General features: G+C 44.4%; 1 protein-coding gene across 11 annotated transcripts in view; it reads left to right on the forward strand.

Annotated features, from left to right (window-relative positions):
- BIRC6 (baculoviral IAP repeat containing 6) overlaps positions 1 to 25,559 on the forward strand; it is a 403,615-nt gene that overhangs the window by 210,590 nt on the left and 167,466 nt on the right. For all 11 annotated transcript variants that reach the window (XM_088474413.1, XM_088474414.1, XM_088474417.1 and 8 more), the window contains 6 exons: positions 807 to 1,369; positions 13,433 to 13,608; positions 13,986 to 14,082; positions 17,273 to 17,467; positions 20,296 to 20,496; positions 21,607 to 21,886. In XM_088474413.1, coding sequence (XP_088330539.1) covers positions 807 to 1,369; positions 13,433 to 13,608; positions 13,986 to 14,082; positions 17,273 to 17,467; positions 20,296 to 20,496; positions 21,607 to 21,886 — 1,512 coding nt within the window. The remainder of the gene's footprint in view (positions 1 to 806; positions 1,370 to 13,432; positions 13,609 to 13,985; positions 14,083 to 17,272; positions 17,468 to 20,295; positions 20,497 to 21,606; positions 21,887 to 25,559) is intronic.

Consider the following 25,559-nt stretch of genomic DNA (forward strand, 5'->3'; position numbering starts at 1 on the left):
GGATAGAGCAAATCCTAGCATTAAGTAGCTGCAACTAATTCTAAATGGTCAACATAAATTATACATTTTGGGAAGCGGCTTGTTTTGCAATTTCAATGTTTAAACAGACTGGTGCCCCATGGTGCAGCATATAAAAACACTATTGTCTTTGGGCATATTTATTAATTATCAGGTTTTAGGCATGATAATTATAATTTCTTATTGTAGCAATAAGATTAAGGATTGCCTGCAATTATTTTTTTAAAACCACATGCATTGACAGGGGATCCGATAGAAGCCTGTCCCTGCGATGTTGTAGAAGTAAAGTAATTACTAATGAAATAACTTTATATCTGGATTCTGGTCCCATCCGTGCTACTGCCCATGTATGAATAGCAGACTGTGCATGTGATACAATGTCTAATGCCGTCCAAAGATGGTGTCATCTACTGAACCCAACCCTCCCAATATAATTTTTTTTTTTTTTCATAAATATACTCCTTTTGTATGTATGTATCAGAGTTTCCATGCAATTGAAATCTTGAATTTTACAGGGAGTGCCGTATTTCTAGTTTTGTGTTAAGGCATTCACGTGTAAAACATTTTAATAGTAGACTTTGCTCATTTCTGTGTCAACTAAGATGTTTTCTTTAGTGGCTGTATTGGGAAAAGTTAGCACACAAATCATATAAAAATGTTTTGTAGTAGTGCTTCTGTTTTCGTGTTACTAGTTGCCAATGTATCTTGCTCCTATACTGGGAGAGAAATTAAACACAGCAGAAATCATGTCCATTTTATAAAATTAATTCCATTGTCTTTCATCCTAGAGGTGCTTTTCAGACTGGACAAGGACCACTGGATGCTCAGGTGAAACTCCTAGAATTCACTCTGGAACAAAATTTTGAGGTGGTCTCTGTCAGTACTATCTCTGCAGTAATAGAATCTGTTACCTTTCTGGTTCATCACTATATTACCTGCTCTGACAAAGTGGTGTCTCGTAGTGGATCTGACAGCTCTGTTGGGGCAAGGGCTTGTTTCGGTGGCCTTTTTGCAAATATCATTCGACCTGGTGATGCCAAAGCAGTTTGTGGAGAAATGACACGCGATCAGCTAATGTTTGATTTGTTAAAGCTGGTTAACATCTTGGTTCAGCTGCCACTGTCGAGTAATAAAGAGTTTAGTGCCCGTGCACCTGTTGTTAGCAGCACAACCGACAGTGTTTCCGATGAGGAGAAAGTCTATGGGGGAAAAGATGCCAACAGCAATTCTTCAACTATGCAAAGTTCCACTGCATATGTGGCAGATTTGGTGCTAGCCAACCAGCAGATCATGAGCCAAATTCTCTCAGCCCTGGGCCAATGTAACAGCAGTGCAATGGCCATGATTATTGGTAAGTATCTACAGCTATGTTTTGCTCAAGGAATAGGCTTTTAGACTTACTACATAGAATGTTTCTTTGTGTTTCTTTATACAAACTGTGCATATTCCAGCATATATATATTTAAAATACAAATAAATTCTGAGCTAAAGCAAGTTCAAATACAATAGGAAATCTGTCCCTGTGCTAAAGACTGCGTAGTTTACTTAGGTAAATGGTAACACAGATAACTGGGTAGGTGCAAGTGCTAAAATTGATAGGTGTATCCATTAAATTCTATTCATTGAATAGTTCATGTCTGTTTTTTATTGATATATAGTACTGTATTTTTACAATATTTGTGTTGTATGAGTTTGTGTTTTTGAACATAGTTAAATTCCCCAATATACCAAACAAAATTTCCTTTTATGCAGAATTCATGATTTACTTTCATGTAGAACCCAGCTTGGTTTAAAATATGGATTCAGTGGAACCACTCAGGATGTGGCAGACATAACTACAGTTTCCCAACTAAATATGCCTTCCTTATGCTTATCTTCTTCTCTCATGGCCTTTTTTGAGTTGCCCTACAGATGTGCCCACATACACCATTGTTCAAGTTTAGCCAAATAGCCCAGTCTCTGCGATTTAGTGGAGCCAAGCATCTTTTTCTTTAAATATACTCCTTAGTTGCATCATTTACGTGATAAAAAAACATTGCAGGAGCACACTAACTACTGGGATGGCATTACTTGTACTTCTGTGTCTAACTACTGTCTACGTCATAAATCTGGGTTAAAAAATGCAAGCGTTAAGATTTGAGCGGATTGTTATGATTAATCTGCGACTTTATTCTAATTATATACCAATTCCTTTGCGACAAAGGTAATATTCTTGTGTCCCTGTAAATGACTTTGTATGTGGCTATGATGTGAATGAGGTGCAAAATTTTGGAAAAAGGACACCACGCTACCCATGGTGTAGCGTCTAAGTTAAGCCAAGCGTCTTGCATTATAAGGTGCAAAAACGCTAGTTGAATGAGGACACATCTGTACATATGAATGGCTGTTTAAAAGAGGTGTGACTTGATGGGCTCTTCTATACCACTATAGCCTTTACTATGCCACCCAGTCAATGCATTTTTTTTTTTACCAATACATTTTTATTGAATTTCATCAGATACAGAAATAAGAATAAAATTAAGTAAAATAGAATAACACAATACTAGTCATAATAATAATAAAAAGAAAAAAAAAATAGCCGAATCTTAGACAATACACATTCAAAGACTTTTTACAGATATCACATTTTCAAAACGACATCTTTACAAACCGGTTATATACCCTCAAAACACATTTAGAGCTCAAGAAACATCAATATCAGAAGGGGAATGAAGGATACCAAGATCAACTGGATCAGATCTCCTTGACTCTCTCTATATTCCTTCCATTTAAACCACAGCATATTGGGAGACGAGACCTCGGTAGAGTATTTGCTCTCCACTGTCTCAAAGTCACAATGTCTTTGAATCTTTTTTATTATGAAGCCTAAACTGGGTATGCTGTTTGATCTCCGCAATTGTGCATTAGCTGCCGCCTTAGAAATCAGAACATGTCCTATTATATATCTATCTCCCTTTGTGAGATTCCCAGGGAAAAGATGAAACAGCGCAACCACTGGGTCTTGTGGTATCGACACTCCTGTAATGTCCCCAATCATGGTAAATACTTCTAGCCAATAGAACTCAATAATGGGCAAGACCAAAATACATGGAAGATACTTCCCACGTCTCCACACTTTCTCCAGCAGAATTTAGAAATGGCCAAATTTTATGTTCTCTCAAGAGTGAAGTACGATCTATGAAGTAACTTTAAGAACATTTCTGAGTGGTTGACACAATGAGACATCTTATAACAAGTACGAAAGATTATTTCCCAGTCCTCCTTCTCAAACATTCTCGAGAAATCCTCCCATTTATGTAAGCAAGTACATTTATTTGGACTATTCTCCGTTATTAGAAGTTGATACCACCATGTAATGCCCCCTGGATGATTAGAAGACTGGAACTGTTTCAATATAAACTCTGGTAAGGATACATGTTGGGCCTTGAAGGAGGGCAAGCTCTGAACCTAGTGCCGTATCTGCAAATATTTGAAGAAAAACTGATTTGGGATATTAAACTTACTCTGAATTTCAGAAAAGGGAGAGTACTCCTCCGCCAGACATCATATCCCCCAGGGAGTTCAATCCTGCTGTCCTCCAAGGCTCCACCTGTAAGTTTCCAATTAATCTAGCTTTACAAGATGTTGAGAGTGCTGGGGTCGGTAAGGAAATGTCTTCGCACCTAGTAACTAGTCTATTCCACGCCTGTATTGTGGCACTAACTGAACTAGAATGTTTGGAACTTGGAGGCTTTGTGGAGACAGGGAGCCATAATAAGTCTGGAAGGGTGAAGGGTTTTACGGCCTCCAATTCACGTTACCTAAGGCTTAATAACATCCTCCGCAAACCAATTTCTCGCTTGACTTAACAAACAGGTATATTGGTATTTCACTATATCTGGGAACGCTACTCCTCCTTCCAGTTTAGGTAAAGAGAGTCGCTCTAGCCATCTTTGGCATACCCCCTTTCCAGATGTACCGGCCTATAGCTTTATTAAATTTATTGCACATGAGTTTAGGGAGAACTCTGGGGATGGTACGGAACAGATACAGTAGTTTTGGTAAGAGCACCATTTTGATGGCGGCTATTCTACCTAGCCAGGATACTTCATGAAGCATCCAGTCTTTCATGGCAGCTTCAAAAGTGGCAAGAAGAGGGGCAGAATTACATTCAATTACATTTTGGTTCTTGTCAACTGCACTCTAAGATATTTCAGGGAACAAGATTCCCAGGAATAATTAAAGGATGCTTTTAGAAATTCCAATGTCAGTGCATTTTTTAAGTTTTGCTTACAGTTGGTAACTTACCATTACTGACCACTCCTTCTGGTGCTTCGTGGCCACCAAACTCTGCAACTGTGCACAACCTTGGTACTCCCAGTTGTAGGAGAATAGTTGCTGCCATGACCTTGAACCCGTTTGCTTCTGCATGGTAAGTTTAATGGTTGCAAACACATCTTTGCTGGGTTCTCTTTCTGGATCCTCCTAACTGCTTACTCTGGATTAGGACTGCTGAGTAGAAGGCAGATCTTTGACTCACCATGCTGGGATTAATATGCATAAACTGAGGGGAAGGGATGAGAATGTTAACTGTTACCTGTAAGTTGCAGGAGCAGAACAAAATCTTTAGTGATGCTTATTGCCCAGAGATGACTCTTAACAGTTTTCACATAAAACAGCCATTTCAACTAGTGCTGTAGTGGTTTTACAATTATTTTGTGCTTTCTTATTATTATCATCAGTTTCTTCTATAGTGCAGCATATTCAGTTGTGCTTTACAAATGGAAACAACATTAATAGAATAAAACCGGGTAGTAACAAACAGACATAAAGGTAAGAGCGCCCTGCTCGCAAGCTTACAATCTATAGGGAAATAGGTGTTGATACACAAGGATAGGTGCTACATATTACAAATTGGTCCAGCCAGATTGCAGAGGTTATTTGTGAGCTGTATGATCCAGTCAAACAGGAAAGTTTGGCCTAGGGTTAGGAGGATGTGTAAATTAAGAAAAATAAAATGTGTAATATGTGTATACTGTAAGAAGGGAGTTTGATAGGGAAGCTATGAATGTTATGTGGGCGGTTCTGGAATCTGATAAGCTTGTCTGAGAGGTGAGTTTCCAGGGAACTTTTGAATGTTTGGAGACTAGTAGAAAGTCTTATTGTGCGTGGGAGGGCATTACACAGTGTGGGTGCAGCCAGAAAAACCTCCTGTATCCGTGCATGGGAACAAGTAATGCGTATGAATGAGAGACGCAGATCTTGTGCAGAGCGGAGATGTCGGGTTGGAAGATATTTGAGATAATTGAAGAGATGTTTGGTTAATAGCTTTATGTGCGAGTGTAAGTATTTTATATTGAATATGGTAGAAGACTGGTAACCAATGGAGGGACTGATAGAGTGAATCAGCAGACAATGAATGTTTGGCAAGGAAGATCAGCCTCGCAGCTGCATTCAAAATGGATTGCAACGGCATGAGTCTGTTTTGGGGAAGACCAGTTAGGAGACTATTGCAATAGTCAATGCGGGAAATAAGTGCATGGATTGAAGTTTTATATGCAATTTTAGACTTTATGTTGGCAAGGGTTAGTCCAGTTGCTTTGCTGTCCCCACTTTATCACCAGAGGGAGTTTTCATTTTTTTTCTTCTATTTAACATTTAAACATTTTACATTTATACAAATTACGTTGACGAAATGTTAAATTTTTTTTAATTAAACACTATATTGCCATAGTTCCGTTCTTTAATTTAATCCATGTCCCACATCACATGCAAGGTGTTAGAGCAGGTGGAACCAGTCAATTTTTTTTATTTAAGAGTGTAACTTTGGAAACTAAATCATTAGATCATGGATGAGCTTCGCCATAATGTACAAGGCTTGCCACAAATCTATCTATATAGTCTCATGGTTATGTGGCTCCTATCTACAAATTAGTATAACTTGGGGCAAAATTGGTGCCCATGACAGTACCCAATTTTGCATAAAAATACTGATTTAAAATTCCATGAAGGTAATTGTATAAAAAATAAATTCACATAAATATTGTGCATATTTATCAATCAGTCATCTTTCTACATCAGGATCCATAGGGTATCCACAGGATACCATAGACTTAAGTTTTCAGCCTTCCAGGATGCACTAGGGTCCCCCTCCTATACCCCGCCCCCGAGCCAAGGCATCTGTTTCGTTGGTGCCCGGCTCGGAGTCGGAGCACCTGTTTAGAGGGGGGCTAAGGATAGCCTTGAAGTTTTCTTAAAGGCAGCTGTGGCTGCCCATCTGGAAGTACAGCATGGACAGTCACTACTGACGTCCATGCTGTCTTTCCCTACACCCCCGCCGGTACCAGAATGCCGGTACTGATCCGGGGATGCTGGTAAACATCTGGGGTCACGGCTAGCAGTGACCCCAGATGTTTGGACCATGGCCGGATTCAAGGGGGCAGCAGGTAAGCAGCGGGGTCCCCTCGGTGGGTCCCCGCTGACACATGGTCCAGAGTCCCCAGGCAGGGGGCTCCCTTGGGACTGGCTGCAGCGTTGAGTCAGGTAGTCAACCTGCGCTTCCACTACCCCCCTGGGACAGCGGACCGCAGCTGAGCGGTAGCGCTGCGGCATCCCAGGGGTTAATTGCATGCCAGGGGAGCGCGCCTTCCCTGTACACAGCCGGCGCCTCCCCCGCTGCACCCAGCCCTCTCTCCACCTGCCGATTGGCCCTGTGGCAGCGCTACTGCCCCAGGCCGGCCTCCTCTCTGCTCCTCGGTGGCCATCTTTATGGAAGCATGGTGAACGCTGCTGGAAGCTGCTGATCGGTGGCATCGTGGTCTGGGTCCCCCGGCATACCTCTCCTCCGTTGGAACAGGTCTGTGTATGCAGCGCTGTGTCCTACCAGGCCCTATGTCTGCGTAGTTGAGGATCAGCGCTGATAGTGCAGGGATTGATTTCTATGCATTGTATGTGACTGCTGCTAGCGTCTGCTGCCTGTACTTTCACTTTCTACTGTCAGCCATTTCACTGTCCCTGCTCCTCTTCTGCTAAAGCCCTTGCGGTGCGGTGATTGAAGGGTGGTTCTTCCACTATACTAAGGGTATCAGTGAGAGGGGTCACATACTTACCATCATGTCTGAGAGTGATTTTTCTCTCCAGCTTCTGTGTACTACGTGCAAGGTACCTATAGCAGAGGGGGAAGGTAACGCGGAGGGGCAGTGTTTTTTTTATTGGCGCGACTAATTACTGTCACGGCTCCGGTAGAGGAACCGCCCTGGGCTTGTTTCGCCAAAGCGCTTACAACCCTAGTGGGCCAGTTAGCTCCGCAACCTGCGTTCTTGCAGATGGGATTGTCCCAGCAGTCAGTGGTGTCGTCACCCATGCAGGGTTTCCCGAGACAACTGATGGTACCCCACAGCCTCCCTATTTCCCCTCCTCAGGTCTCTCAGGAGCCTGCGTGGGTTAATTCACTAACAAGTTCTGTACAGCATTTGTCGGACGTGTTACAAGGGGAGTCTGTGTTGCGGCCTCACAAGCGGCCGGTGGTTTTTCTGTCCGCTCCTTATGAGGATGACGACGTGATGTCCGATGATGGGGAGATTCTGGATCTTTCTGACCAAGAACCTCTCCGTACTTAAGAGTCGGACGCTAAGTCTAAGGTTTATATTCCTGGCCTTATTCGTGCAGTCCGCACGGCTTTAGTTATTGAGGATGATGATCCTCCGGTGTCAAAGTCCAAATATGCCTTTTTCAAGGAAATTAAGGGTGACGCCACAGTGTTTCCTCTTTCGGGTCAGTTAGTAGACCATTTAGAGGAGGCAAGGAAACATCCTGGTAAACGGTATCAGCATCAAAGACGTTTAGTGGTGGCTTATCCATTTGCGGACAATTATTTTTCGAAGTGGGAATCCCCTCAGGTGGATTCTCATGTGACACGCCTAGTCCGAAGTGCCACATTGCCCATGCCCTCCATGTCCTCCTTGAAGGATGCTACGAACCATAAGGTGGAAATCTGCCTAAAGTCCATTTATTCCCTCGCGGGGGGGCATCCAGACCGGCTATGGCTGTATGTTGGGTAGCCAGAGCTATGGAGCGCTGGGCGGATAGTTTGGAGGCGTCTTTGGATTCCGACTGTTAGGCTGAACAGTCCGAGTTGGTAGGCAACCTTCGAGATTCGGCCACTTACATCAATGAAGCGGCCTTTGATATTAGTACCCTCACATCTCGGTTTTCTTCGGCACCTGTTGCTGCTCGTCGCACCTTATGGTTGCGATCCTGGAAGGCAGACGCTGATTCCAAAAAGGGATTGAAAGCTTTGCCCTTTAATGGAGAAGTCCTCTTTGGTTCGGATCTGGACAAAATTGTGGCAACGCTGGCGGCAGCCAAGTCTGCATGTCTCCTAGCTGCTGCGGTCCCTTCCAGTTCAGGTACGTCGTCCTTTCGGCCTTATAGGGCCCAGGGTAGGCCTCTAAAGCACAGTCCTTTCCCCGACAGGCTGGCCCCAAGATATCGGCCAAGCCCAGGAAACAGGCCTGGAGTACCAGACGTCCGGCCCCTAAGGCTGATGTCAAGCCTGCAGCCTGACGGTCCGGGCCTCCCTTTGGGGGATTTCTAAGTGGGAGGCCGCCTACTGCAGTTCGCCCAGTATTGGCCGGCAACTACGACAGACACTTGGGTTCACGAGGTGGTTTCTCACGGGTATGCCCTCTCCTTTCGGCACAGGCCCCCATCCCGATTCTTCACCACTGGTCTTCCCTTAGACCAGAACAAAGCAATAGAACTGCGGAATCCAGGCTGGAGTCATAGTGCCTGTTCCATTCTCCCAGAGGGGCCAAGGTTTCTATTCCAATCTATTTTTGGTGCAGAAACCCAATGGGTCGTACCGTCCGATTCTCAACCTCAAGGCACTCAACAAGTCCTTGCGGGTGCCGCGTTTTCGGATGGAGACCGTACGGTCCATCATTCTGGCGCTGGAACCTGGGGATTACATGGTGTCGTTGGACATACAGGACGCTTACCTGCATGTCCCCTATTCTTTTGCGTCACCAACAGTTCCTCAGGTTTGCAATCCCCTACGATCACTTTCAGTTCCGGGCGTTTACCTTTTGGCCTGGCGACAGCACCACGGGTGTTCACCAAGGTTATGGCGGTCATGGCAGCGTTCCTGCAGCTGCAGGGAGTCCGCATGTTGCCGTACCTAGACGACCTTTTGTTGGTAGCAGGGTCTCCAGAGTTGCTCCTACGCCACTTGGATCTGACGATTACAGTACTGCAACGGCACGGCTGGTTGATAAACTGGCAAAAGTCCACCCTGATTCCGTCTCAGAGGATTCTACACCTCGGAGCCTTATTGGACTCCAGTCACCAGCGGATGTTTGTGACGGGAGAAAAGATCTCTGCCTTGCAGTTGAGGGTGCGCAGTTGTCTGCAGAGTCGCCGTGTGTCTCTACACTCGGCGATGAGGTTACTGGGCTCCATGGTGTCAGTATTCGACATGGTGGAATATGCCCAGTTTCACTCCAGACCTCTGCAGCAATTGATCCTGTCCAAATGGAATGGACTGCCTCAGAGTCTTAAAATCCCAGACGATGGTGCTCACTCAGGAGGTTCGCCTGTCCCTTGCCTGGTGGTTGCAGACGACCCATCTCAACAAGGGTCGTCCGTTTTGGGTGGCGAACTGGGTCCTATTAACAACCTTCGGGGCTGGGGAGCGGTCATGGGTCCACACTTGTTCCAGGGCAGAAGGACTCAGGCAGAAAAGGAGCTTCCGATAAACATCTTGGAACTCCGCGCCGTTTTCAATGCTCTCCAGCAGGCACAGCGGGTTCTCCAAGGTCACACCGTGCAGGTCCAGGCGGACAACGCCACCACCGTGGCTTACATAAATCAACAAGGAGGAACCCGAAGTCGGGCAGCACTCGTAGAGGTGTCCCGCATCCTGGTCTGGGCGGAGCGCAATCTCCCGGCCATATCCGCAGTATTCACACCGGGAGTTCTCAACTGGGAGGCGGACTTTCTCAGTCGCCCGGACATTCATCCGGGGGAGTGGTCTCTGCACCAGGACATCTTTCAACTTCTGGTGGACAGGTGGGGTCTTCCAGAGATCGACCTCATGGCGTCACGGCACAACAAGAAGTTGCCGGTGTACGGGTCTCGCACAAGAGACGAAAAGGCGTCTCTGGTGGATGCTCTGTCCGTCCAGTGGACTTTCCAGTTTGCTTATCTCTTTCCTCCGTTTTCCCTTCTTCCACGTGTAATTCGGAAATTCAAACAGGAAGGAGGAACGCTCCTGTTGATAGCTCCCGCGTGGCCCAGGCGGCATTGGTTCTCAGACCTTCAGGGTCTGTCCGTGGACAGTCCTCTGCGGTTGCTGCTACGATCGGGCCTACTGTCTCGGGGTCCTTGTCTTCACCTGGACCTGACTTGGCTGTCTTTGACGGCGTGGCTGTTGAGACGGCCATGTTAAGATCCAGGGGGTTTTCCAGCTCTGTAGTACGAACTATGCTAAGAGCTCGGAAGCCTTCTTCTGCAAGAATATACCATCGTGTATGGCATACGTTCTTCCAGTGGTGTCGGCCGAGAGGTTATGCACCTCGGGAGTTCCGTCTGTCTAGAGTGTTGGCCTTCCTACAGGCGGGACTAGACCATGGGCTTCGCCTTGCTTCTTTGAAGGTGCAGGTGTCTGCCCTGTCTGTCTGGTTCCATCGTAGGATTGCTACAATCCCTGATGTGCGCACCTTTATGCAAGGTGTTCTTAGAATTCAGCCGCCATTTGTTCCACCGGTGGCGCCTTGGGATTTAGCTGTGGTCCTGAGGGCTCTCCAGGGACCGCAGTTTGAACCACTGGGCTCAGTGGACCTTAAATGGCTAAAACAATTTTCCTTCTGGCCATCGCTTCGGCCAGACTTGTTTCTGACTTAGGGGCTCCATCCTGTAGACCCCCTTTCCTGATTTTTCATGGGAACAGGGCAGTGTTGCGCACTCGTCCTAAATTTCTTCCCAAAGTTGTTTCTCGTTTTCATATCAACGAGGAAATAGTTGTGCCGGCTTTTAACTCACCTGGCCTTTCAGTGGGTGAGGCCACTTTGGATATTGTGCTGGCTTTAAGGATTTATGTTGACCGCACTTCTTCGTTTAGGAAGTAGGACGGCTTGTTTGTCCTCTATGGCTTCCGTAAGAAGGGTTGGCCTGCTTCAAAGCAGGCTTTGGCAGGCTGGATTCGTATGGCCATTTCAGAAGCTTATCTTCATGAAGACCTTCCGGTTCCTTCCTCTGTGAGGGCTCATTCCACTAGGTCTGTGGGTCCTTCGTGGGCAGCTCGACGTGGTGCCTCGGCAGACCAGATCTGCAAGGCTGCCACGTGGTCCTCTGTCCACACCTTTGTGAGGTATTATGCGTTTGACACCTTTGCCTCTCAGGATGCATCCTTCGGGCGGCGGATTCTCCTTTCAGCACAGGAGCGTCCCCACCCTTGAAGGATACTGCTTTGGGACATCCCCAAGGTATCCTGTGGATACCCTATGGACCCTAATGTAGAAAATATGAGATATGGTAAGAACTTACCCTTGTTATCTCTATTTATACGAAGTCCATAGTGTTCCACAGGACTCCCGCCCTGTCGCACCTGTGCTGCAGATGGGCTTTACTCTGGTCACCGGTGTTTCCGTCTCCGTCTGGTGAGAATATGATTCTTGTGTGTGTGTCCAGATCTTTTTTCTCTCTCTTCCTTCTCCGGCCTATGGCTTGGTATGTAACTCAGATGTCTTGGCTCGGGGGTGGGGTATAGGAGGGAGACCCTAGTGCGTCCTGGGAGGCTGAAAACTTAACTCTATGGTGCCCGATGCCTGACGTCATCACCTATACCCCAAGGTATCCTGTGGAACCCTATGGACTTTGTAGAAATAGAGATAACAAAGGTAAGTTCTTACCATCTAATTTTTTTTTTTTTTCTCAATTCAACACCTTACTGTACTCTGCCTAAATTACTACTTTACTAAATGTGGAACACATTTTCTTAGAAAGTTAAAGAACATAACTATACAATTCCAATTAATTATTGTACATCACAATATAAATGTTATTATTGTTCTTTACCCTCAGCTTACTGCAAGTACAGATGTGTCCTCCTACATCTAGGCTCAATACTCCACGAAGTGCGACTTGCCTGGTGTGAGTGAGCCGCCAGGTACCCTGCTACTCTGCTAGCGCCGAGTATCTATTTTTGCCGAAAATGAGTCTTAAGTCACAATGTGATACTATAACGCACCAGCAGACTGTGCTGAGTAATTTGATATGCAACACTTTTATATCTGTGCGCACCTGAGTCTCTATGAACCACAACACATATGAAAAAAAGCTGCAGCAGCTACATTGTAGCACTTCATATTCGGAGTGTGTCGCACACAGATACACAAGTATTGCATATGAAATGAATCAGCACAGTCGGCCGGTGTGTACTAGTCACATCGCGTTGTGACTTGAACGCTTTTTCGTCAGAAAAGATGCCCGGCTCTAGCAGAGTCTCGCGGGACCTGCCACGCTGAGAGGGGCTTTCTGGTGCAACTACAGCTAAGATGTATGAGGACACATTTTTATCTATAGTGCTGGTTTCTTTGTTCTGTAAGGTAGTTTCTACCTTTATTAACAGCTGTTTGATTGTGTCATTTATTTAGGTCATTAGCGCTAGATAAGAACAACAGATAAAACACATTAGACTAATACACTTAAAATAAAAGTAACAAAAGAATCTACATTTTTTTTCCAATTTTATCCTGCCCTTGTATATAAAGTTTGAGTCTCCCATATCCAAAATGCTTGGGACCAGGGGTATTTTGGATCAGCATCTTCTGTATTTTACAAAGTTTATACCATAATGCAATATCTTGGGAATGCGACCCAAATCTAAACCTAGAATGCATTTATGTTTTATATGCACTTTATACACACAGCCTGCAGGTAAATTTATACAATATTTTTAATTTTGTGCCTTTAAACAAAGTTTGTGTACATTGAACCATCAAAAAGCAAAGGTGTCCCTGTTTCAGTCATGCTTAAAATTCCATATTTTGGCATATTCTGTATTTCGGAATATTTTGGGTATACGTGACAATTACATTTTATTTTTGTTACACTTGGAAAATGATTGTCATTTGTCCTGGAAAATAAATACTGTACTGTTATTCCATAGTGAACCCAATGCATTTCAAATATGCAAGTTATTTTTGTCATTAATTTGTAAGGTGTCACTGCAGCAGAAAATGGCATACATAAAGCAGGTACATACAAAGTAGACTAATGCATGTAAAACTAAAGTCTAGGAAGGGAGCCTTTTATGAGAATATTTACAGTCTAATGGATATAGTCATTGTGGTACAAAATAAGAAATTAACAATGATTATTTTAATGCATAATAATTATAGGTTTTCCTATGTGTGTTTGTGTTTTCTATTTTTAGGTGCAAGCGGTTTACATTTAACCAAACATGAAAACTTTCATGGAGGATTAGATGCCATTTCTGTTGGTGATGGCCTGTTCACCATATTAACCACACTCAGTAAAAAGGCTACAACAGTTCAAGTTATGCTGCAACCTATTCTAACTTACATGGCGTGTGGATATATGGGTAGACAGGTAAACGTAACTATTTTATAGTTGTAGTCTTCTTAATAATCATAATACTGTAGACACAGATATGATGCGGTAATTCCGGCCAAACACAAATTTATACAATTCCACCTAGGTGGGAGACACTTGCAATGTATGTGAGTGGGCAGAGCTAATGTGTCATATGCAGCACATTTTCTTTAAATAGTTTTTTTTTTTTTTTTTTTTTTAATAATGCCCTTTAAATCTGTTATTTGTATTCTAGTCTTATTTAATAATGCAGTCATGACTTATGTGGTATGGTAGTGCATTAAACATAATTTCAAAGGAAATCTATGATATCTAAAGACCAACGAATGAAACCAGTTAACATATTAAGTTGCCTTGTGATTTGTTTCTCTTAGGGATCTCTCTCTACCTGTCAGCTGTCAGAGCCCCTGCTATGGTTCATCCTAAGAGTTTTAGACACAAGTGAGGCCTTGAAAGCATTCCATGATATGGGTACGTGGTGCTGAAAAACATGTAAATATTGCAATGTCAATTACATTTTGTTTCATAATAGGTTTTGGGTAAGTCAGCGCTGCAAAGGGGGTGAAGGGAATATAGGGGGTGTTACGTATGGTCGGTGTGAGTATGCATATGTTTTGATGTGTTGTGGGTGGGTTTCTATGTGTTGGGTCCAAATGGTGTGAATAAAGATCTAACACGAATGTGGTGGGAATTATATTCTGTTGGGCATACACAAAATGGTTGAGTCGCAATGTGCGCTGTCAAGTGGATCCCTCAGGATTACCCTTCACTTGTATACCAGTTGGACTGCTGGTATACTCCCACTCAGGAAAGACACCTTTGGGAGTTGGTATGGGGTAATTACTTAGGAATACCCTCAACTATAGCTCTGTACCCAGAGCTGTATTCTCCCGGTGTTGAGGCTGTCTCATTCATTGCCTAAGTGGGCTACTGTGATTTGTCCAGTAGTGAGGCAGTATGTGGGGTGGTATCCCGCCTTTAATTGATATCCTTTACCGGCAAGTGCAGTGATCGCGGTGAGCTAAAAAAATTGTGGGTCCCTGGGACCGACCCCTCACTTTCCTAATTGGGGTCCTACCTGACCTTTTCTGGGTCCCATCGGAATGAAAGTTTTTAATCTTTAGTGCACAATGAGACATTTTTCCATAATAGACTCAGGTGGTGGTAATCAACATTAGAGCTGCCAGTGTTAACCAACTAAAGTTTTAAGGGCCCATTTATTATCGAATATTTGAGGTAAAATCCACAAAATCGCCCGTTTACCTCAAATATTAAGTTTCCCCCAGATGTATCAAGGAGGGACCTCAACAGGTATCTCCGATACCAACTTGGATCCCTCTGTTCCTGCTGGCAGCCGGCTCCCCCATAGGTTTCTATGGGGGATGCAATGCTGCCAGATTTACCAATATCCGGAATGCAGCCGCGCCAGGACCAGTCTTCGGGCCGCGGGGTCGGGCACACTACTCTTCACGCTATTCCCGGATCGTCGTCGTCCTGGCCGGCAGCTGCACCCTGCTCCTAGCGGCCATCTTCACCTTTGCCACCACCTGCAGCCGGCGCCGGAGGGAGAGCAAGACGGTGGACAGGGACATCTCCGAACTGGATAAAGTAGAACAGGACGGCGAGGGGCTGATAGACAGCCAGAAGGGCAAACTATTCAATGCCACGCCCCTTCACCAACAGCTACCCCGGAGGTGCCCGGTACGGAAGAGAACTATGGGACGTGTCTGTACGACATCCATAAGAGGCTGAGGTCGGGGGCCTGTCGAGGTGCCGGGGATGTCCTGCTGCCGAAGCCATCCTACCGCTGGGGACGTCCTCCCTTTTGAGGAGCTGCTGCCTCTGCTTCCATGTGCTGCACCTCACTCCCGGCTCTCACCTGTTCCAACGGTTAGTAGCCGCATGCAGATGTCGCGCGGGATCTGGCTGGGGAGCAGGGGGTACTGCTTCTGCTCCCGGGCAGTGGGTGGGGGCTTGCGGTCCCGGGACGGAGCGTGGTGGGCTGGCCGGTGTCTGGAAGGAAGCTGCCTGCTGATTGGGTCAGGAGACGCCACGCTGTGGGGACAAGTTAAGCAGATGTCAACTTTGACTGGCTATTGGTTGAATAGACACCGACAGCTGTGATTGGCTGCTGTGGCGCCAGCGCGTCCTAGGGGACCCGCTTAGTTTTTAAAATTGGGTCCCCAACTGCCCATAGCGCGTAAAAACGCGCTATATCGCGTATTTTGCGAGCCTTGACTTACCTTTCCGCCGGGTCCCATTTTGGGCGGATCCTAATTGAATACGGAGGTAAGCAGGCATGTGCCCGATACTTTATCCCTGCAAAACACGATGATGATGGTGAAAAGTCTGACTTCTCGCCTCAAATTGAACATGGCCCTAAGAAGGATAATATGTCACAAAGAGTAGGTCAGTTTTGTTTATTACACCGCAACTCTCATGCTGATTTTGATCAGGAAAAGTTCTCTGAAATTTTGTATTTTCATTATTTTCTTTTTGTATTTTTGTAAATATAATAGATATATTAAACACTTAATGATGACATCTAGTAATAATGACTAAAGTATATACTTCTATGTATCCAGTGTGCATGCAAAATAAGCATATTTCTGCACCTGAGCCAATGGATAGCTTTAGGAACTTGTTTAAATAAACGGGTATGGAATACACAGTGCGGATCTGATTGCATAAGCTGGGACTTTCGTGTTTTTTATGGCCAGTGGTAATGTAAAAGTGTGTCTGCAAGAGACCTTTTCTGAGAAAACCGCTGACATAAAGAAAGCAGAGGTTTGCGTCAAAGGAGCACTAGTGCTCGGCAGAAGGATGTTTTATTTTCTTTATTAGAATAAGGACTTTGTTGTGCATGTCCATTTATTTAAACATCACTGGAGTGGCTTACACTTATGGAGATAGGTGAAAGTGTCTGGACTGATCTCTTTTGCTGTATTATCGGATGCACCAATAGCTGAGAGGTACAGAGTAAAAGAATATTTTACGGACTTCAAATTAATTGCAGGCTAGTTATATGATTAAACAAGCAGTCCTCCAGGTCTTTTTGGCAATATCTACTGTGAGGGACTGAGCGAATGGGAGTGAGGACATTTGGTTGTATGTGTAGTGGTTTCGGAGAGTAGCGAGGGGTGTATATGCACAATCCTTCCCCATCTGTTGTCCATTGAATCGTCCCATGGAGGATCGTGTGGTGTGCACGGTGACGCAATGTATTGTTACATCGCATTTCTGGATCACACCGTCGGAAGGTGTGTTCCCAGCTTTACACAACTGAGCCCTCAAGGTTTGATAGAGATTTTGTGCAGAATGCAGTGCAACTTCTGATTGGCCAGTTTCCACTTTCCCTGTGGGGGACAGCCATTGTGACTTGACTTTTCCTATACACTCTGCTCAAAATATTGTATTATATGCAGCAGGTCCTGCGGCGGTTTAAGTTCCAGGGAAGGTCCTCTCACTGGGCAAGCTTACAGATTTTGATCTACAGTAACCTATTACTTATTACATATTACTGGATATAATGTTTTGGGTAACTTTCCTTTCATAGTTAATTGCATATTTCTGGAGGTATCTCTATTTAAAAAAAAAAAACATGTTTAAAATTGTTGCATTTTTAATTTCTTACCTTCATTAGTATCATCTTATTTTGTAGGAGGTGTTCAACTCATCTGCAATAACATGGTGACTAGCACAAGAGCGATCGTCAATACCGCCAGAAGCATGGTATCTACAATCATGAAGTTCCTTGATTCTGGCCCCAGCAAGTCCTCCGATAACAGTTTGAAAGCAAGAGTGCTTGCTTCTGAGCCAGACAATGCAGAGGGAATACACAACTTTGCTCCCCTCGGTACGTGATTGACGCAGACAACTAAAAACTCTTCATAGAAGTTGACAGTGTCTAAAGATAAAGGATGCCTTCTCATGGCATTGTATAAATGCATTATTATACGTTTAGATCTGTATCCATTTTTCTCCATTTCTGAGACGATATCTTTTTAGTTTGTGCAAATGTTTTACTGACTTATGTGTAAAACATAATAATGTAGCAGTGTTCGAAAAACTACTCAGTGATGCAAATGAAATCTGTCTGACCACAAATAATGGTAACATTGGAAATAATTGAATCCAATGTTTCCTCTATTTACCTGACCCTTCAACATGACCTGTTCCACCCAATACAAAATGCTCTGCTCCTGGACTTCCCATGTAAATTATGATTGCAGACACCTGTGGTGAAACACCTGTCATCAATTAACTAGTTCAACACGTGTCTGCAATAATAAATTAGGTGGGAAGGCAGCAGAGCAATTTGTATCGGGTGGAACGGGTCATGTTGGAGGGTAGTATTTACATGCATTTCACTTGCTCTAAAACATAATAGTTAACACAATGGGTACAAACCTAAAGGAACACAACTATATAATTTTAAAATTTTAAAATTATTGTCTTAACCTTCACAGAAGCTGTAAAATGTACATCATTATTTTCCTACTTCAGTACAAACAAATTTAAGATCTCCCACGTTTTTAACATTGTCCAAATGGGTTCTGACACTTGTCAGAAGTGGAGTATTTTTATAGCTGCCTTGGAAACTCTTCCTCTGTATGTATCCATAAATCAGTGATTTTCTGAGAGAGATTGCAAAGCAGTCAGTCATTGTCTGCAAAACAAATGGTAGCAACTGTAGTGCTTAGCTTAAAAGGCTAAAGGTTAAAAAATGGGGATAAGCACTAATGGCTGATCATATAAAGTACACCTTTACACTCAGAAGATACTGGTAAGCAGTGTGTGATCTGATTGCAAGTTAGTTTGGCATAGCATATAAATGTCCGAATGTGTCTAACTGCAGTTTTAAAGCCATGTGCTTACTGGTTGCTGGTATGAGCTCTGTACACCTTATGCATTTTCTTCAATCCGGAGTAGATGTCAGCAACTACCTGACATTTAGGTTAAGGTCCCCATACATCATTGACTGATCGCTGCGATCGGCGAAATCAAACATGTTGGATTTTACAGATATGCCGATCATGATCAACAAATGATTGTGATTGGCACATCGGTGAAATTTAGCATGTACAGTTTCACCAATCCTGCGATAGATTGCCGAACATCGATAGTCGCTGGTCGGCATTTCCGACCGGCGGATCGGCCTATACTATCACAGGATCTTGAGATCGGACGCCTGATGTATGGGGGTCTTTAGTCTGATCTTCAAGCTGGTATTGCAGAGTATGTGAGGTATTCGCACATTTGAAGTAAATCTGCCCACAACCTCTCACAACTGTTTGGTAGTGAGAGAACGCACTGAGTTATCACTTCGTCTGGTTAAAAAAAGTTATGTTTTTATAGATAAAATTGACTCCATGGAGCCCACATCCAGACCCTAGGGCAATGGTTCTCCAACCCTCAGGTATCCCAAACTGGTAATGTTTTGAGGAACTCTGTCTGTGGAAGCAGGTGGGATAATTACTGACCCAGAATAATAGATTAACTCACATGTGCATAATTAAAAAAATACACAAAAAATACACTGTGTAGTACTTGAGGACTGGAGTTGAGAACCATTGCCATTGGGTAACAGTCTCCATGCTGCCAAAGCTGAACCCCTCCCAGGAGTTAACCTATCTCAGCGCAATTAAAAGTTCTTTTGAGGCAGTGACAAACAGAATACGAAGCTAGCTGCCAGGTTCCTTTGTCCCCAATAAAAGTCATGCATGTGAGAGCTGTCATTCTTTTTGGAACTTTTATTAAATAGAACTTATTTATTAAAAATAAAGACAATTACAGATGTGTCCTCACACATCTAGCCTCAATACGCCATGCAGCGCGACATGCCTGGCGTGAGTGAGCCGCCAGGTCTATCTCCACTGCTAGCATTGGGCATCTGTTTTTGACGAAAATGTGTCTTAGTCGCAATGCCACTAGTACGCACCAGCAGACACTGCTGAGTAATTTTATATGCGACACTTGTATATCTGTGTATGACTGAGTCTGTAAAGGGAACGTTGCATGGACACAGACGGCGGTCGCTGCACCTTAGCACTTTGCATGCTGATTCAGAGACTCAGTCGCACACAGATATATAAGTGTTGCATGTCAAATTAATCAGCAGTGTCTCCTGGTGCCTTCATAGTCACATCGCGGTTCTTGCAGAGTCTCACAGAACCTGTCGACCAAGAGGGGCTGTTTGGCATGACTGCAGCAAAGATGTGCGAGGACATCAGACCCTCCAACATGACCCCTTTAGTCAGGTACAAAATGCTCTGCTCCTAGACTTCCCTCTTAATGTATGATTGCAGTCACTTGTGTTGAAACACCTGTCTCATCAATTACCTATTTCAACACAGGTGACTGCAATCATACATTAAGGGGGAAGTCCAGGAGCAGAGAATTTTTGTACCTGATGGAAGGGGTCATGTTGGAGGGTCTGGGACATGTCTGTACGCTATTTCATATGCGCAAATAAAACCTATTATGACTAAATAGAAATAATAATCCCTTGGCAGCTTTGCACACCACCAATAATTGCAGTAGTTCAACATTGGTGATATTTCTGCGCATGTTAGTGTTCGCAAGGTGCCAGAGAAAATGCTACTGTTTGAATACTCCCATTGAAATTACATTTTGTTTTTTCATGTTCTCCTCCTTTACTAAATACATAATTTTGTATTGTAGGGACTATCACTTCAAGTAGTCCTACTGCTCAGCCTGCAGAAGTCCTGCTACAAGCCACCCCACCCCACAGGAGAGCACGATCTGCTGCCTGGTCATATATCTTTTTACCGGAAGAAGCCTGGTGTGATCTCACCATTCATTTACCAGCAGCTGTGCTGTTAAAAGAAATACATATTCAGCCTCACCTTGCATCTCTTGCCAGTAAGTACGTCTAAGACAACTTTACATTTGTTGGGAAAATATACCATAACTCGAAATAAAGGTTTTCCAAACTGTTTGAAATATTTTTTTTTTTCCATATGAACCCTGTTATTGGTACAGATGTGTCCTCATACACCAAGCCCCAGTGCACCATACAGCGCAACATGCCCATCGCGACTGAGCCGCCCAGCGTGGTGCAGCATACCGACTTTCTTTCAATTTGTGTCTTATTCGCATTGCGGAAGCAGTGAAACACCACTCAGTTTTACTAGAGACGCCGGGCTGTGACTAACTGCACAGGAATTAGTTTTAAACATTTACAAAGTTGCTGATGAAGCACAATGGAACTTGGTGTGAGAAAAAGCTGTGACCACTGCATTGTAGCACTTCGTGTACAGATTCAGACTCATTCGCACACAGTGTCCAAATGTCGTACATTAAACTGATCAGTGCGATCCAGCAAATCAGTTTAGTCACATTGGGTTTTTTTGGGGGGGGATAAGATGCACATTTGGAGCGAATAAGACGCTCGGCGTGGCAGACGCACGGACCTGGTGTGCCGAGAGGGGCTGTTTGGCGCGACTCCTGCAATGGCGTTTGAGGATACATCTGTAAATTCCGTTCTGTTTTATAGTGCCTGCAGTAGATGCAGACCTCTGACAATTTATCTGATGGATATTTTATTTTTATAGCTTAAAAGTTCTGTGGGAACATTAACATTAGGGATATGGTAGAAAAATTAAGTCATAAAGCACCTGTGTACCTTAGTTATAGGGTTTCTTGTCAACTTAAGTGACACAATTTTTTGTTGTCTACAATTATTATGTCACAAAAGCAGTGTTATCCAGTGTCCCCTTGCCGCCCACATATAGCGTTGACCTAAGGGTTACAATAATATATTTGTTTGACTCTCTCTTTTTATGTTTTTTTTTTTTTTATTCTGTGGCAGGCACCATATTAGTAATTATTGATTAGTTAATTCAGCTTCATAGAAGTATATTAAGTCATAGTAGGTATTCTTTCTTTGTTTTTTCTTATTGCAATTCAATAATTTTTTTTTTTTTTACTATGTCTAGTACAATAATAAAGCTTGTGACTTTTCTTTCCTAGCCTGTCCTTCTTCTGTTTCTGTGGAAATAAGTGCAGACGGGGTGAATATGTTGCCTCTATCCACACCAGTCATCACTAGTGGACTTACGTATATAAAAATTCAACTTGTTAAGGCTGAAGTAGCTTCTGCTGTCTGCTTGCGACTACACCGCCCCCGTGATGCCAGCACTCTTGGACTATCACAAATTAAATTACTTGGTCTCACCGCTTTTGGGAACACGTCTTCAGCAACTGTCAACAACCCGTTTCTTCCTTCTGAGGATCAAGTGTCGAAGACCAGGTAATATATGATGGCTGGGACATTGTTCTGAAGACAGGTTGTATATGAAACTGCAAGATATATTCTGTAGCCATTAACGAGACAGATTCATTTATTATTTCCTAGTAAATTTGAGAAATTGGAAACAAACATTTGATTGAGGTGGTTTACAAAATCTCTATTGAACCAGCTTCCCTAAATGTCTACCATTAGATTTCTTTTTTTTTTTTCAAAATGTGAAAAAAACTCAGTCATGCAGCTAGTCCATACTGCTTAAACTTTTTAAGACCATGAATATGATTTTTATCAAGTGCTGATATAGATATTTTATATTCCATCACCTTTGACTTTAACTTTTTTAAAGGTTTTATTTTAAAATAACAATAGTTCAGATGTTTCCTAAATGTTATTGTAGAGCATAGGTCATTAGTTCTATTAGTTTACACCCACACACCCACACACCCACACACACCCCCAGCTGGTGATATGCTTACTAGTGAACAGAATCTTCTCTCTGCAGAAACTTGTGAAGTCCTTGGTAGTTCACAAGTACTTGTCTTTTCTTTGCATGTAGGTCCTATGAAATATGGTTTCTGCATCTTAAGACCATACAATTACATTAGCAAAGGTTACAGAATGAATTCATTTTGAAATGAAAAGTCAATATCACTTTTAGGCTGTCTCCAAGGGTGCGTGTATCGCTCCAGCAGGGAATCTGAGGTAATTTGTTAGCCATCTGGAATTGGACAGTGGTGACAAATGAGGTGCCAATGAAGGCATCCTACTTCATCTTCAGTTTGGGGTCTCAGGACCCTGAAAGAGTCAACTCCAGATTAATGTACTGGAACTCTGTTTTCAATGCTGTAGTCAGTGGGTGTCAGTTCTGAACGAGGAATGGCTATAGAGACCTATCGGGACAATTCAATGGAGTAACTTAATCGCAAAAGGGGTTACCAAGAGTTCCTTGGCCATGAAAGAGACCTGGTGGATCATGTGATGGGTGGAGCTAAACATTCCAGCTATCACAAATTTAATCTTTAAAGTAGATATCTGTAGAGCAAATTTTCTCAGCCGAAAGGTCTGACCCTTTACCCTAGAAAATAGTTTCTTCATCTGGAAGTCTTCTAGGAAACGGTGTTCAGGTGGGTGCAACCAGATGTCAACACTTTGGTGTATTGGTTGAACCACAAGGTGGAGCACTTCTGTTCCTGGACAAGTTATGAGCAGACGTTTCTTGTAGATGCCATTTCAGTTCCTATTACCTCTCCTGTAGCATTGCTTCCGCAGGTGCTCAAACAGGAATAAAGACGGGAGGTTTGTTTGGGGTGGCTGGGTTATGAGCAGGGGAAGGTTGCTGTTGGGTCCCCTCGTGTAGCTACTTCTTCGGACAGATTTTAACAAATCCATCTCTAGATATCTCATAAAGTATATTGGTCCCCTTTAAGACGTATTATGCTTGGAGGGTCTAGGTCTTCTAATTGCCATAAATGTAGGGACTGTGATGCTGACTTTTGGCATTGGCTTTGGTGATGTCTTTTGGTTTTTGCATTTTGGTCTCAGGTAGGGCCATGTGGTGGCAGGACTGGAATATTCATATTTCTTTGTTGAAATCTATGCTATGTATTTTTGGTTTATTTCATCAGTATTCCATTAATCAATATCTCTGATTGTATGTCACTAACCTTCTTACTCTTGGTAAGGTCTGCATAGCTAGGAGTTGGGTGATCCCACAGGCTCCCTCCCTGTCTGAGTGGAATAATCTGGTTAGTGTCACGGCACCACATGAGAATTTTTATTATTGTTAGAAAATGCCCACACACATTTGACAGCATATAGTCCCTTTGGGAACAGTCCCCATATATCCTAGAAGGGGTTTTTTCCTCTAAGCTGTGACTCCCCTGTGTCCATTTCCCGCCCTGGCTCTTCCACTTTCCATACTGTATTGACAGGAAGGTATTGATGCTTTATCATACAACATAATTTCTTCTTAGTGGGTTCCAAATGCTCCACAGGAATTACTTTGGGGGTATGTGGTTGGTGTGATCCAGGCACCAAACTGTTAAAATCTTTAGCTCCCAGGACGCACTGGGTCCTCCTCCATATATACCCCGCCCCTGGCTACAGCCACGTAGTTTTTGTTTGGTGTGCAGGATCAGTGCACCTTGTAACAGGGGACTGCTTAGGCAGGCTTTTTTTCGATTTTTCCCATCAACATCCTGGAACTGCGGGCAGTGTACAGAGCCCTGCAGTCGTCCGGCACCGCTCTTCACGGAAGGGCCGTTCAGGTGCAGTCAGACAACGCCACCAAGGTGGCGTACATCAATCACCAGGGAGGGAATCGCAGTCGAGCTGCGATGTCGGAGGTGTCCCGCATCCTGGCTTGGGCAGAGCGCTATCTTCCAGCTCTCTCGGCAGTCTTCATCCCGGGAGTCCTCAATTGGGAGGCAGACTTCCTCAGCCGTTACGACGTGCATCCCGGGGAATGGTCGCTTCATCCAGAGGTATTCCAACTGCTTGTGGACAAGTGGGGGCTGCCAGAGCTGGACCTGATGGCGTCCCGTCACAATCACAAGCTGCCCGTGTACGGGTCAAGGACAAGGGACGCAGGCGCAAGTCTGATAAACGCGCTGTCGGTGAAATGGCTTTCTCACCTGGCTTCCTTGTTCCCTCCGATATCTCTGCTGCCTCGGGTCCTGCGCAAGTTCAAGCAGGACTGAGGCACACTCATCCTGGTGGCCCAGGCCGTGGTACTTCGATATGCGGAGCCTGTCCATCGACGCTCCGTACCTCCTACCTCAACGGCGGGACCTGTTGTCTCAGGGGCCCTGTCTTCACCCGGATCTGGGTCGACTATCTTTGACGGCGTGGCTCTTGAGACAGCCGTCCTGAGGTCTCTGGGCTTTTCTAGCTCCGTTATTACCACCATGCTGAGGGCGCGCAAGCCTGCTTCCGCGAGGATCTACCACAGAGTGTGGCACACTTACTTTCAGTGGTGCGAGACCAGAAAATATGATCCCCAGGTGTTCCGGGTTTCGCGTATTCTGGCTTTCCTTCAGTCGGGTTTGGACTTCCCTCCCTTTGTGCCACCTGTGGCCCCGTGGGATTTGGCGGTGGTTCTTCGGGCCTTACAGGGTCCTCCTTTTGAGCCCTTGGAGTCAGTGGAGCTCAAGTAGCTAACTTTTAAGACTGTTTTCCTCTTGGCAATTGCTTCTGCCAGGAGGGTTTCGGATTTGGGGGCGCTTTCCTGTCGTCCCCCTTTTCTGGTTTTTCATCAGGACAGAGCGGTGCTTCGCACTCGTCCTGATTTCCTGCCTAAGGTGGTTTCCAGGTTCCACATTAATCAGGAAATTGTTGTACCAGCCTTTCAGTCGCTTGATCTTTCGGCTGGGGAGGCTTCCTTAGACGTTGTCCGTGCACTCCAGGTTTATGTGGACCGGACTAGTTCTGTGAGGAAGTCTGATCCTTTGTTATCCTCTTTGGTTTTCACAAGAGGGGTTGGCCTGCCAACAAACAGACTCTAGCCCGTTGGCTTCGTTCTGTTATTATTGAAGCTTATATGCAGGAGGGTTTACCTGTTCCAGCCTCTGTTAAGGCTCATTCCACTCGGTCTGTGGGCCTTTCTTGGGCTGCTAGCCGTGGCGCCTCTGCTGTTCAGCTGTGTAAGGCGGCCACCTGGTCTTCCATTCAGACCTTT

The sequence above is a fragment of the Taudactylus pleione genome, unplaced genomic scaffold (genome assembly GCF_031769625.1).
Source record: "Taudactylus pleione unplaced genomic scaffold, aTauple2 ptg000154l, whole genome shotgun sequence".
Lineage (NCBI taxonomy): Eukaryota > Metazoa > Chordata > Amphibia > Anura > Myobatrachidae > Taudactylus > Taudactylus pleione.